The following is a 13111-nucleotide window of genomic DNA, read 5'->3' on the forward strand; positions in this document are numbered from 1 at the left end:
TCCTGCTAGCACCTCGTCAAGTGAGGAAGCTGAAGGTCGCCAGCAGTGGTACAGGGTCCTCCCTGGCTCTCGAGCTGCCTGGGTTGCTCTTGGACTGCACCAGGCTCCAACACTGGCTCCTCAGAGGCAGCTATCTCATGAAGTGTTGGCAGGTATTGGGCAGGTTCCATGCCCACCTCCTCAGTCTGCGGGGGCGGCCAGGAGAGGGTTGCTTCAGCTCCCCGCGGAGCAGGTCTATCCTTAGGTGACTGGTAAGGAGAGCATCCCGAGGTCACCGATCTAGAACTTCTGGAAGGGGTACCCTGGGCCTGATGGTAAACCCAGTGGGTCCAAAAAGGCCATTGCTCGGGGAGTTGCCACTGTGGCTGCCAAGCCGCACGCACGTCCCTTCGGCACCTGCTCAACCTGTGCTGACTACGCCTTGAATAGTAGGAGTCTCTATCAGAGTCTTAAGAATCCAAGGGCGAAGACCATGGCGGTGCTGAGGCCCCAAGGATCAGCCATTGGTGCTGCAAGAAAGAAGCAGGGGACCGGTGCCGCGACGATCTTGCCGATGACCAGTGCTGACAGTCTGGTGAGGGAGACCGGTGCCGCTTATCCCATAACGGCAATCGGCTTCTGCGCTCTGGTGCTGCTTGTGAGGGCGTTATGGATCGGTGCCAATGCGTGCTTGGTGCCGGGAAGACGGAACACTGCGCCCCCGATGCAAGGCATGTTCCCACTGAGCACGGTGCTGGGGAATGATGTGGCAATGGTGATCAGGAGCGGTGCCGGGCACGATGCCGGTCCAGCGACAGAGTGCTGCATCGTTGCAGGCTTGCCTCTGGACGGTGCCGGTCTCACCGGTATCAGAGGCTTGTCCCTGAGGACCGGGGGCCTGGGCCACAGTCATCTCTATGAGATCCCTTGCAGCCTCAAAGTGTCCGGGGTGGAAAGTGGCTCCAATACCTCCACCTGGCCGTGCCCTGCCAGAGAGTCACTTCGCGCTGGACTCAATGGTGCCTTCCTGGGCACCGGAGTTGATGGCACCGACTCATGGTGCTTGGGAACCAGGTCTTTGCGTGGGTGCCGCAAAGCATCCCCTGGCAGTCCGAGAGTTCTGTGAGGGGAGCATTCTCTCTCAGGCTTTTTGCAATTGTGAGGCACCGGAGAAGTGGAGCAGTGCTGGGGCGCTGCACCTTTTTGCGGTGCCGGCGATCACCAATGCCAACGGTCTCCTTCAGTAGAGTCCTTCCTTGGCACCAAATCGCAAACAGACACCGGAGCGCTCTGCACTGAGGCGCTCGGTCCAGAGCCTTGGCGGTCCATGAGCAGCTGCCTCAAATGGAAAACCCGCTCCTTCTTGATCCTGGGCTTAAACGCCCTGCAAATCTTGCAACACTCAGACCGATATGCTTCCCCCAGACACCTCAGACAAGAGTCATGGGGGTCACTGTTTGGCATAGACTTGTGGCATGTGCTGCAAGCCTTAAAACTGTGGGCTCGAAGCATGCCCTGGAGCCCCAAAAACTGTGAAGAGGTGGAAACTATTCCGCTCACACCCTCTATAGTAACTAACTACAACTACACTAATACTACAACTAACAACTACAAAACAATAGAGAAGAAGAACAATTAACTAGGCAAAGGGAGCACTTGCAAAGCAAGCGAGACACAGTTCCAGTGCTGCCATGGGCAATAAGAAGGAACTGAATGGGGTGGGGTCACGTCAGCAGGGTGATATATTGAGTGTCATGAAGGCGCCACTCCAGGGCGCTCCCTAGCCAACCCGACAGAAGCTGCTAAGGGGAAAAGTTTCCAACAACCGTGCACATGGCGTGCGCACACCTGATTGGAATCGATGTGAACAAGCACCCGAAGAAGAACTAAAAATTAATGGTAGCTTACATACAAGTGATCATGAGTTGATCACATTTATAACATGCAAGCAGAATAAAGTCCAGACCAGTAATACGTATACTTGGTTCTTTAATAGTGTCAATTTCACAAAGCTGAAAACAATTATGAGCTCAATCAGCTGGGAGGAAGAGTTTAGTGAGAAAAATGTGCATAATAATTGGCAACCATTTAAGAACACCTTACTAGACACCCAAAAAGCCACAATTCCACAACCGAGGATGAAGGCAGTGTTGGCAATAAACTGACCTGATTTAGAGGGAAAATGAAGGCAGCTGTAAAAAAAAAAAAAAAAAAAAAATACAACAAAGGGAAGAAAGGGGAATCTGATAGGAATTGTAGAAAATTGATCAAGAAAGCCAAGGGATAGATACAAGGAAAAATCTATGGCCAGCCGAGTTAAGTCCAATAAGGATTTTTTTAAACATATTAGGAACAACAAGAATCCCAACAATGGTATGGGCCCATTATTAGATGGAAATGATAGAATCATCAATAATAATGCAGAAAAGGTAGAAGTGTTAAATAAATATTTCTGTTCTGTATCTGGGGACAAAACATGATATAGCCTCATTGGGGAATGGTAACACTCTCTCCATTCCACTAGTACCTCTGGAGGATGTTAAACAGCAGCTACTAAAGATACACATTTTTGCACCCAACAGTTTTAAAAGAGGTGGGTGAGGAGCTCGCTGGACCATTAACACTGATTTTTAACAAGCCTTGGAGCACTGGGGACGTTTCAGAAGATTGGAAGAAAGCTAATATTGTGCCAACTTTTCAAAAGGGCTGATGGGATGAAGTGGCTAAGTAGACACCTTTCAGCTTGACATCAGTCCTGGGGAAGATATTGGAGCAGCTGATAGGGCAATCCAATAAAGAACTGAAGGAGGATAATGTAGTTAATGCAAATCAGCATGGGTTTATGGATACTAGATCCGTCAAACTAACCTGATATCTTTTTTTGATGAGATGACAAGTTTGATTGACTAAAGTAATAGTGTTGATGTAACATACTTTGACTTGATACCATGTGGCATTTTCTTACAAAACCAGAATATAAAATTAACATAGCACACATTAAACAGATTAAAAATTGGCTAACTGATAGGTCTCAAAATAGAACTGTAAATGGGAACTCCTCATTGAACACGTCTGTGTTCAGTGGGGTCCCACAGGGTTTGGTTCATGGCCCTATGCTATTGAACATTTTTATTAAGGACCTGGAAGGAAACTTAACATCATCACTGATAAAATTTGCAGATGACACAAAAAAGAAGAGAACAGGCCACTGATTCAGAGTGAGCTAGGTCACTCGGTAAACTGGACGCAAGCAAATAATATATGTTTTAATACATTGTAATACAAATGTAAACATATACATCTGGGAAACCAATAACAGTCGATATGTACAGGATTGGGGACACTACTCTGGGAAGCAGTGACTCGAAAAAAGATTTTGCAGTTGAGATAGATAATCAGCTTAACATGAGCTCCCAGTGTGACACTGTGAGCAAAAGAAATAATGTGATCCTGGGATTCTTAGAATCTATGAACTCTAAATTCTGTAAAGCCAATAGAAACTGATGGGTTAAACTGAGTCCTTATGAGACACCAAATGTAGTTTATTTCTAATTAGGTCTGACTTGGATTCCACTGTTTAATTCTGGTTTAGCCTATGATTCTTTGGATATATCATTCATCTTGATGAGTGTTTCACCAGACACAGGATGACAGAAGGTTAAATGAACTGTGACACCTGGAGACCTCAATGAAAATATGGACATTGGAGACTCATATGAGAACCTATCTGCCCCTCCCAAAACCATCTGTCACCTTCTCAAATTTCTGCTTAAGTAAGGTTCACAGTTCTAATATCCCATCTGTTTTAGACCAGAATTCCACTGACATGCAAGTGTTTAGAAGCTTCTGCATTCTCTCAAGTCTTAAAGTACTGAAATTCACAATAAAAACATCAACAACTAAATATAAACACATTGTAAGTAAGATACACTATAAAGGAAAAAAGGAGTTAAAAATTGGGGAGGGGAAAGTAAACAATGGAAATAATAAACAATGATTCAAAAATACAACCTAAAAAGCCAAAGTGTTTCAATGAAAAAGCATGTAAATGCTATACCATTCCTACCAAAGATAATGGATTGACTTTGTCCCTGGATCTTAGAAAATCTCCTCTCATTGCTCGTTATTTCAGGTCAGATTTAAAAAAAAAGTTAGATTTGCAAATGCAGTTATGATTAGGCAAATGGTGTAATTGTTTACAAAATATGAACAACCACCATGGTTGTGTTAATGCAATACAAGCAACTGCACAAATGTAAACTGCGACCATTTTGAAGGACCATTTGCCCTTTATTATTACTATTTTTGGGGCTTTTTTTTAAAATGCACCCAGTTGCATTATATCATCGTTTTAAAAAAAAATAAATATCATTTGGCTTTTGTCAATTTAATCATGACAAAAGCCCAGCACAAGATGAGTATGAGTGGTACCTAGTAAGACTAATGGACTGAGTTGGCAAAAAAAATATTTTGATTCAAATAATGGTAATTTTACATCACACGCTTTAAGATTTGGCATTATAGAATAAGTGTACCTGTATGAATCTAAAGGAACATGGAATTCCTCTTCAGGCTTAGATACTCCTATTGGCTCCAGGAGTCTAACATCTCTGACAAACTTGTAGATTGTAAATGGGACAGAGAAATGATTCTTGATCTATGATAAAAATGTATACGTCTCATTAAATATATTTCACAAATTTCAAAATGAAAATATGAACTATACATAATGTACAAAAATCAGTAAATCTAATTAGGATGCTCCTTTGCAAAAAAACGGTTACTCACCTTTGTAACTGTTGTTCTTCGAGATGTGTTGCTCATATCCATTCCAATTAGGTGTGCGCGCGCCGCGTGCACGATCGTCGGATAAATTTTCTACCCTAGCAACACCCGGTGGGTCGGCTGTGGAGCCCCCTGGAGTGGCGCTTTCATGGCGCCGGATATATACCCCAGCCGACCCAGCGCCCCCTCAGTTCCTTCTTGCCGGCTACTCCGACAGTGGGGAAGGAGGGCAGGTTTGGAATGGATATGAGCAACACATCTCGAAGAACAACAGTTACAACAGTTACAAAGGTGAGTAACCGTTTTTTCTTCTTCGAGTGCTTGCTCATATCGATTCCAATTAGTTGACTACCAAGCCTTACCTAGGCGGTGGGGTCGGAGTGAGACATCGCTGTGTGCAAAACCGCTGATCCGAATGCAGCATCGTCTCTGGACTGCTGTACCAGCGCATAGTGAGCGGCGAAGGTGTGGACATATGACCAAACCTTTACAAATGTCCTGGATCGGGACATGAGCCAGGAAGGCAGTCGAGGAGGCTTGGGCCCTCGTGGAGTGGGCGGTGAAGCGTGGCGTCGGGACACTGGCCAAGTCGTAGCAAGCACAAATGCAGGACGTGATCCAAGAGGAGAGACGTTGTGAGGAGACCGGTAAGCCTTTCATCCGGTTGGCCACTGAAACGAAGAGTTGTGTCGTCTTCCTAAACGGCTTTGTACGCTCAATATAGAAAGCCAGGGCCCTGCGTACGTCCAAGGAATGCATACGCTGGTCTCGACGGGTAGCGTGCGGCTTAGGATGGAAGACCGGGAGAAATATATCCTGGTTCACATGAAAAGCTGAAACTACCTTGGGGAGAAAGGCAGGGTGGGGGCGGAGCTGCACCTTGTCTTTGTGGAAAACTGTGTATGGAAGCTCAGACATGAGCCCCCTGATTTCAGAAACGCGCCTTGCTGAAGTGATGGCTCGAACGGGGGCCCTGTGAGCTTGGAGAGAACCAGGTTGAGGTCCCACGCCGGCACGGGTTGTCGTTGCTGTGGGTACAGCTGGTCTAAGCCCTTGAGGAATCTGACGACCATCGAGTTAGAGAAGACTGAGGAAGCGAGTTCTCCTGGGTGGAAAGCCAATATAGCGGCCAGGTGCACCCTGATTGAAGATATCGCCAAACCCTGCTGTTTCAGCGATAGGAGATATTCGAGTATAAAAGGAATAGATGCCTGCAAGGGGGGCGTGGTCCGGTCCTTGCACCAACAGGAGAACCGTTTCCACTTGGCTAAATAAGTGGTCCGTGTAGCAGGCTTTCTACTTCCCAGCAGAATCTGCTGCACGGGATGTGAGCATTGTAGCTCTGTCCGATTCAACCATGGAGCATGCACGCCGTGAGGTGGAGCGATTGCAGGTCGGGGTGACAGAGTCGGCCGTGGTCCTGAGAGATGAGGTCTGGGCACAAGGGAAGCGTCATCGGAGTTTGAACCGATAGCTCCAGAAGTGTGGTGTACCAGTGCTGCCTTGGCCAAGCTGGAGCGACTAGAATCATACGTGCCTGGTCTCTGCGTAACTTGAGCAGTACCCTGTGGACCAGTGGGAATGGAGGAAAAGCGTAGAACAGCTGGTCTTTCCACGTCAGAAGGAAAGCGTCTGACAGGGAGCCCGGAGATCGCCCTTGTAGGGAGCAGAACGCGTGGCACTTCCTGTTGGCTCGAGATGCGAACAGGTCGACCTGGGGAAATCCCCACCTCTGGAAGATGGAATAGATGATGTCTGGACGAATCGACCACTCGTGCGTCTGGAAAGACCTGCTGAGACGGTCCGCTAGAGTGTTCTGGACTCCAGGGAGGAACGATGCCGTGAGATGTATCGAGTGGACAATGCAGAACTCCCACAGGCGAATGGCCTCTTGGCATAGGACAGACGACCAAGCTCCTCCTTGCTTGTTGATGTAGAACATGGCCGTGGTGTTGTCTGTGAGGACTGACACACAACGGCCATGCAGGAGACCCAGAAATACCTGACAGGCTAGGCGCACCGCCATCAGCTCTCGAACGTTGATGTGCAGAGCCAGTTGGGATGCGGTCCACAGGCCCTGGGTATGGTGCTCCCCGAGGTGAGCGCCCCACCCTAGAGATGAAGCGTCTGTGACCAGGTGCAGGGAGGGTTGTGGGGCGTGAAACAGCACTCCAGCGCAAACCGCCTTGTGATCCAGCCACCAAGTGAGAGAGGTCAAGACAGAGTTCGGAACCGTGACCACCATGCTCGGGTTGTCCCGATAAGGGCGGTACACCGACGATACCCAGGCCTGAAGTGGGCGAAGCCAAAGTCTGTAGGGTGACCAGACGTCCCAATTTTATCGGGACTGTCCCGATATTTGCTGCTTTGTCCCACGTCCCAACACTGGACAAAAAAGAAATTTTGCCCTCCGCTCTGGCGCTCGCGCCCCCCCCCATCCCTGCTCCGCCCTCTCCTTCCCCCATTGGCTCCCTCCCCAAATCCCCGCCTCTTCCCCAACCATGCAGCATTCCTCCTCCCTCCCAGGCTTGCAGCATGGCAGCGCAAGCCTGGAGGGAGGGGGTGGCGGTGGCGCCTGGATCCTGGAGCTGGTGAGTCAGCTCCAGCACCTGGGCACCAGGCGGGCAAAGGGGGGCTGGCAAGGGAGGGAGACAGGGGGCTCAGCTGTGAACCCCCCCCGCCGCGCCAGAGGGCTTCTGCCTGGGCTGCTGCACCTGGGGCCGGGAGCGCAGCCTGGCCTGCCACGGGCATATGCGGGGCGTGATGGGTCCGGGCGGGGGCAGCACGGAGCAGGCGGGAGCCGGGTGGGCGGCAGGGGCCGAATCCCCGCTGCTGCCAGGGAGCCCCGCGCCTCTCCCTCCCGCTCGCGGCTGCGGCTCCTTCCCGGTGAGACGCGCCCCCCGGCCTGCCCCGCGCACATGCGGCGCGCGTCCAGCTGCTCCTTCCCTCCGGGGGCACCTCCTCTATGGCCCCCATAGCGAGGCGGCCAAAAACCTCCTGTATAAGGAGATGCTCATGAGAAGGGTCCCTGAAGAGGGACGGGGAGGAGGGGGGACGAAGAGAACTGGAGAGCGTATCCCCTCTCCACCGTGCAAAGGACCCAACGGTCCGAGGTTATAAGGGACCAAGCACGGTGGAAACGGGAGAGGCGATCCCGAAAGGAGGGAGATGGATCCTGGGTAGTGGCTGGGGCGCCGTCCTCAAGCGCACCTTCAAAAGTTTTGTCTAGGACCTGAAGGCGGCCGAGGCAGGCCCTGGTTCTGACCAGGCTGAGGGGTCGACCTTCGTCTACCACCTCGACCCCGCCTTCTGGGAAAGTCCTGTCTCAGACGAGGCGGGGGAGGGTAGAACCTTTGCGGCTGGAGCCGAAAGGGTCTGCGCTGGGGCCCTGGGACATGCATCCCCAGGGAGCGCATGATAGTTCGAGTCCTTGAGGCTCCGCAATTGAGAGTCCGTCTTATCCGAGAACAGTCCCTGGCCCTCCAACGGTAAATCCTGCAGGGTCTGCTGCAGTTCTGGCGGCAAGCCCGAAACCTGGAGCCAGGAGACGCGTCGCATGGCTATGCCCGATGCTAGAGTCCTGGCGGCAGAGTCTGCTATGTCCAAAGAGGCTTGCAAGGAGGTCCTAGCCACCTTCTTACCTTCCTCCACTAAGGCCCCGAACTCCTTTCTTGAGTCCTGGGGAACCAACTCTTTGAATTTACCCATGGAGTTCCATGTAACTGTAGCGGCTCAAGAGCGCCTGTAGGTTCGTGGCTCTGAGCTGCAAACCCCCGGCGGAGTACACTTTACGCCCGAACAAATTGAAGCATTTAGCATCCTTCGATTTGGGCGCTGCCGCCTGCTGGCCATGACACTCTCTTGGGTTCACCGAGGACACGACCAGTGAACACAGTGGAGGGTGCGTATATAAGTACTCATAGTCCTTGGATGGGACAAAGTACTTTCTTTCTACCCCTCTGGCTGTGGGTGGAATGGAGGCAGGGGTTTGCCATATGGTAGTGGCATTAGCCTGAATCGTCTGAATCAGTGGTAATGCCACCCGGGATGGGGCATCAGCCGACAGGATGTTCACCACTGGGTCCTGCACCTCTATCATCTCCTCCGCCTGGAGGTCCATATTACGTGCCACCCTACGTAATAGGTCCTGGTGGGCACGAAGATCTATTGGGGGCGGGCCCGAGGCTGATGTGCCCGTCACCGCCTCATCCAGGGAAGATGAGGAGGATGCCTCCGGGGGCAAGGGGTTCAAAGGGGGGTCCAGCTCTCCCTGAATCGGAGGGTCTCCTGCCCTGGGGTCTAGGGCCTGAGGTGTAGGCACAGGAACCTCCATGCCCCCTGGGGGAGGACGGGAGATGGTAGCCTCCGGGACTCTGGGCTCAGAGCGTGCCGAGCGAGAGGCTGATGGTGGAGCCCCTTGCGCTTGGTGATACGCCCACAGAGTCCAGAAAGACCAATGCGTAGGGTCCTGTGCAGGGTCCACTGCCCCCTCCTGCCAGTAAGCCAAGTCATCGGCAGCTTGACCCTGAGGAGGGTATGCTGATCGCGAAGCGCCGGAGGAGCGAGACGCTGATCTTGAGGGCCAAGGCGGTGCTGAACGCGTCTGAATGGGCTCCGTATGATATGGTGCTGGTCCGCAGGCGAGATCGGTGCCGTCGGTGCCGGGATCCAGATCTGGACCGAGACAACGACGACCGCCTGTAGACATGGTGCCGGGAGCGGCCCCTTGAACTGGAGCGGTGCTCATTCCGGTGCCGAGAGAGTTACGTCGCGACTCCGATCGGTACCGATGATCCTGACGGTGCCGAGACGTAGATCGGTGCCGTAAAGAGGACCTAGGCCGCGAGTACGACCGGTGCCGGGGTGAAAGTCGGCGCCAGGACTGCGAGCGGCGTCGGGACCTGCTCCGAGACCTGGAGCGGTGCCGCGAGTCCACGCTCGGAGACGGCGGGCGTACCAGTGCAGGCTTGCCCCTGGATTGCACTGACCGAAGGGCGGGCGGTGCCGCAGGTTGAGATGGCACCGGCTCCGTGAGAGCGATGAGGTCCTTCACCGGGGTAGACGGGAGACAGGGCTCCACCACGGAACGTGGTGGTGAGCCAGTCCGCACTGGACTCAACGGTCCCGGTGCCGGAGTCAACAGCGTAGCCAATATCTGCGACTTCTGGCGCTCTAGAGGCGGACGCGGCTCTACCACCAGTACCGGGGGAGCCGGTGCCTGTAGGAGAGCGGCCTCCTGTGTCTTGCGGGGTCTCTTATGTACCGGAGACAGGGACCGGCGCCAAGGCGCTTGCGGCGGACGCGGTGCCAAAGGAGGAAGGTGCCGTGAGGCCTTATCCGCGTCTGCTCGCGGTGTAGTACCGGTAGGTGCCGCAGGGGCGCTGCGCACCGAAGCGCTCGGTGCCGGAACTTGGCGCGCCGAGGGAGGATCTGGGCTAAGTGCTGCCTCCATGAGGAGCTGCTTGAGTCGAAAGTCCCACTCCTTTTTGGTCCTGGGTCTGAAAGCCTTACAGATTTTGCACTTATCTGTTTGGTGGGACTCTCCTAAAAACTTCAGACACGAGTCGTGCGGATCTCCGGTTGGCATAGGCTTAGCACAGGACGCGCACGGCTTAAAGCCAGGAGCCTTGGGCATAAGCCCGGCTATGCGCCGGGGGAAAAGGGGGGAGAAGCAACCCCCTTAACCCCCGCTAACTATTTACAAGTATTTAACAATGAACTACGAACAGGAATAACTAATCTAAAGAACATACAACTATAACTACAACTATAACTATAAGAATTAACTGGATAAGCTAGGGAGAGTGGAGAACAGCTATGCCGCGCTCCACAGTTCCAACGACCATCAGGGGTGGTAAGAAGGAACTGAGGGGGCGCTGGGTCGGCTGGGGTATATATCCGGCGCCATGAAGGCACCACTCCAGAGGGCTCCACAGCCGACCCACTGGGTGTTGCTAAGGTAGAAAATTTATCCGACGATCGTGCACGTGGCGTGCGCACACCTAACTGGAATCTATATGAGCAAGCACTTGAAGAAGAACTGAAACTTATAAGGATTTGTCCTCAGAAAGTAACTAATGTTTACCTAAACCAAAAAAAGCTATGTGAAACATCAAAATAACAACAACACAATCATGCTATTTTGCAGCTACTCATTAACAATATTATTTGCTTGGAAGAGAACACTGCATCTTGCAGTACAAATTACATATTGAAAACATATAGCTTAGAGCTACAGGAGAGCCAGTTTAAGCCACAATTTAATAACTACCATCTTTAAAGGGAATGTAGCCAAGGTATCACTTCTATCCATTATAGGTATTTAACATAAAACAGATTTTTATACCAACATATGCATACGACTCCATTCAAATCCTATTACACATTTAAAATTACAATCTCAAACGTAAATTTAAAACAATACTACTTACATTTATGAAATAATTGCTTTTACTTTATATGTTTGTGTTTGCCTTTTGCTGAAGAATAATCTCAAAATGTATTAAGAAAAAAGGAAGCCGAAGTTACTCTCCAGAAGTAAACAAACTTTAAGCAGTGGCCTTGAGCTTATTTAACTTTATGCATTTTATTATAGATTTTACCTGCAGAGGAGACCGTATGGTAATAACTTTATTCCCTTCTGTTGCATCTATCTGTACCAGAACAGAGTCCGAGTGGTCGACAAGAGGAGTTCGTACGCTGTGCAATCGTCGGCCTGGTTTTGCTATGGGGATGTTTGCCACTTCTGTATAGCCTAGAGGCGCTGTTTTACAAAAAAACACTGGTATGTGATTCTGCAAACTTACAAAACAAATCATTACCATTTTCAAGCAAGCATGCAATGCTAGCCCCTTAATACAATTACCCCATAGCCTCCAACCTAAGAAACCTCAGAGGTTGTGTTTCTGCCCCACAATAACTAGAAAATGGTTAACCAGAAGGGAAAATTAAAAGTAAGTTTTAAGTCAATAATGGCTGGGAAAACCAAGTATGATGCCACCAGCCTCTACAACGGATCCTTGCTACATAATGGATATAGATCATGAGGCACTCTCAGCTATTTGTTAGGTGAATGAATTGAAGTCTTTCACACAGAAGCAACTCAAGATTCTTAATAAGGAGGAGATGGGGGAATGCCAGTATAGTAGGATCTACACTATCGTACTCCCTCCAAGGAAATGACCAGCACAACTTGCCATGTGGGAACTCCTGACTACTGCAAAGAGACTGAATCTAGCTATATAAAGTGAGTGGTGACAGCTGGATCTCCATTTGGGGAGGTCAGCAGGCCAGCTGAGTTGCAGTCGCATCAGCTCACAAGCTAACCTAGTTCTCCGAAGGAGTGGAAAGATGTTCTACCTGCCTGTGCTTCTTATTAACCTTTAGTTCGATTATTAGGGAAGTAAAGGAAAAGGGACTTGAATTTTCCCCACTCTTTTCCCAGCACCCAAGTCAGTGTTATGAGAAATTGACTATGGAGTGGCAACCCTGGCTCAAGGAAACATCTAGCAGGGGCAAGAGTAAAGACACTTGCCAGCTGGTGGCTAGCAGTTGTCTCCAGGTTGAACAAGGAAATTCAGTGGTTAAGTTTGACCACATGGTACTTGGTCCATGGACTACCCTAGTAACTCTCCCCTGAATCGCTTCACCAAGCACAATTGCTACCAACAGTTATCCATTGCACACTACCTATGCTCAAAGTGAACAGGCAGCTCTCTTGACGGTATAATGCAGACAGCTTTCCTCGATGCAGAGGTTCCAAAACTGAATATTCCAGTTCCAATTTCTGACCAATTTCTACATCATGAATATCTTCTTTTAAGGTTGAACCAACCACTCGAAGATTGATGGTAGAATGCACTTTGAGAGGGACACCCAGTGCATTTTTCACTGTAAAAGGAGCCCTATCTTTTAAAGAATAATCAAAAGTGGAGGCAGTCCCTTCAGAAAATGCCTGTAAGAAAGTACAACAATAAGATTTTTAAAGGATAGTGGTCATGATAGAATAAAACATCTTAACCAGTTAACATAAAAACATCCATACCCAATACTGCCTTCTTTACAGAAGCAACAGTATATACTGTATATCACAAAGTATGTGCTTTTGGAATGACTGTATAAAAGCAATATTCAGTATTTTGAAGTAATCTGATATTACATAAATTAATATGAGTCATTTTCACCACGCTAAAACGTAAATTCCACTAACATTATTATAACTTATATGATCATTGTTAATTTATGAATAAGAAGTCTAATATAATTACCACCTACATAGACAAACCCAATTTATATTTATTTAGTAAAGTATCAGTGAGCAATATCCATACAATAGAACATCTTCTGG

General features: G+C 49.8%; 1 protein-coding gene across 2 annotated transcripts in view; it reads right to left on the reverse strand.

The window, feature by feature from the left end:
* The window catches only part of VPS13C (vacuolar protein sorting 13 homolog C), a 209898-nt gene that overhangs the window by 66495 nt on the left and 130292 nt on the right, over positions 1-13111 (reverse strand). For both annotated transcript variants that reach the window (XM_054042704.1, XM_054042705.1), the window contains exons 55-57: positions 12454-12718; positions 11367-11527; positions 4515-4636 (exon numbers count right to left, since the gene is read on the reverse strand). In XM_054042704.1, coding sequence (XP_053898679.1) covers positions 4515-4636; positions 11367-11527; positions 12454-12718 — 548 coding nt within the window. The remainder of the gene's footprint in view (positions 1-4514; positions 4637-11366; positions 11528-12453; positions 12719-13111) is intronic.

The sequence above is a fragment of the Malaclemys terrapin genome, chromosome 10 (assembly GCF_027887155.1).
Source record: "Malaclemys terrapin pileata isolate rMalTer1 chromosome 10, rMalTer1.hap1, whole genome shotgun sequence".
Taxonomy (NCBI): domain Eukaryota; kingdom Metazoa; phylum Chordata; order Testudines; family Emydidae; genus Malaclemys; species Malaclemys terrapin.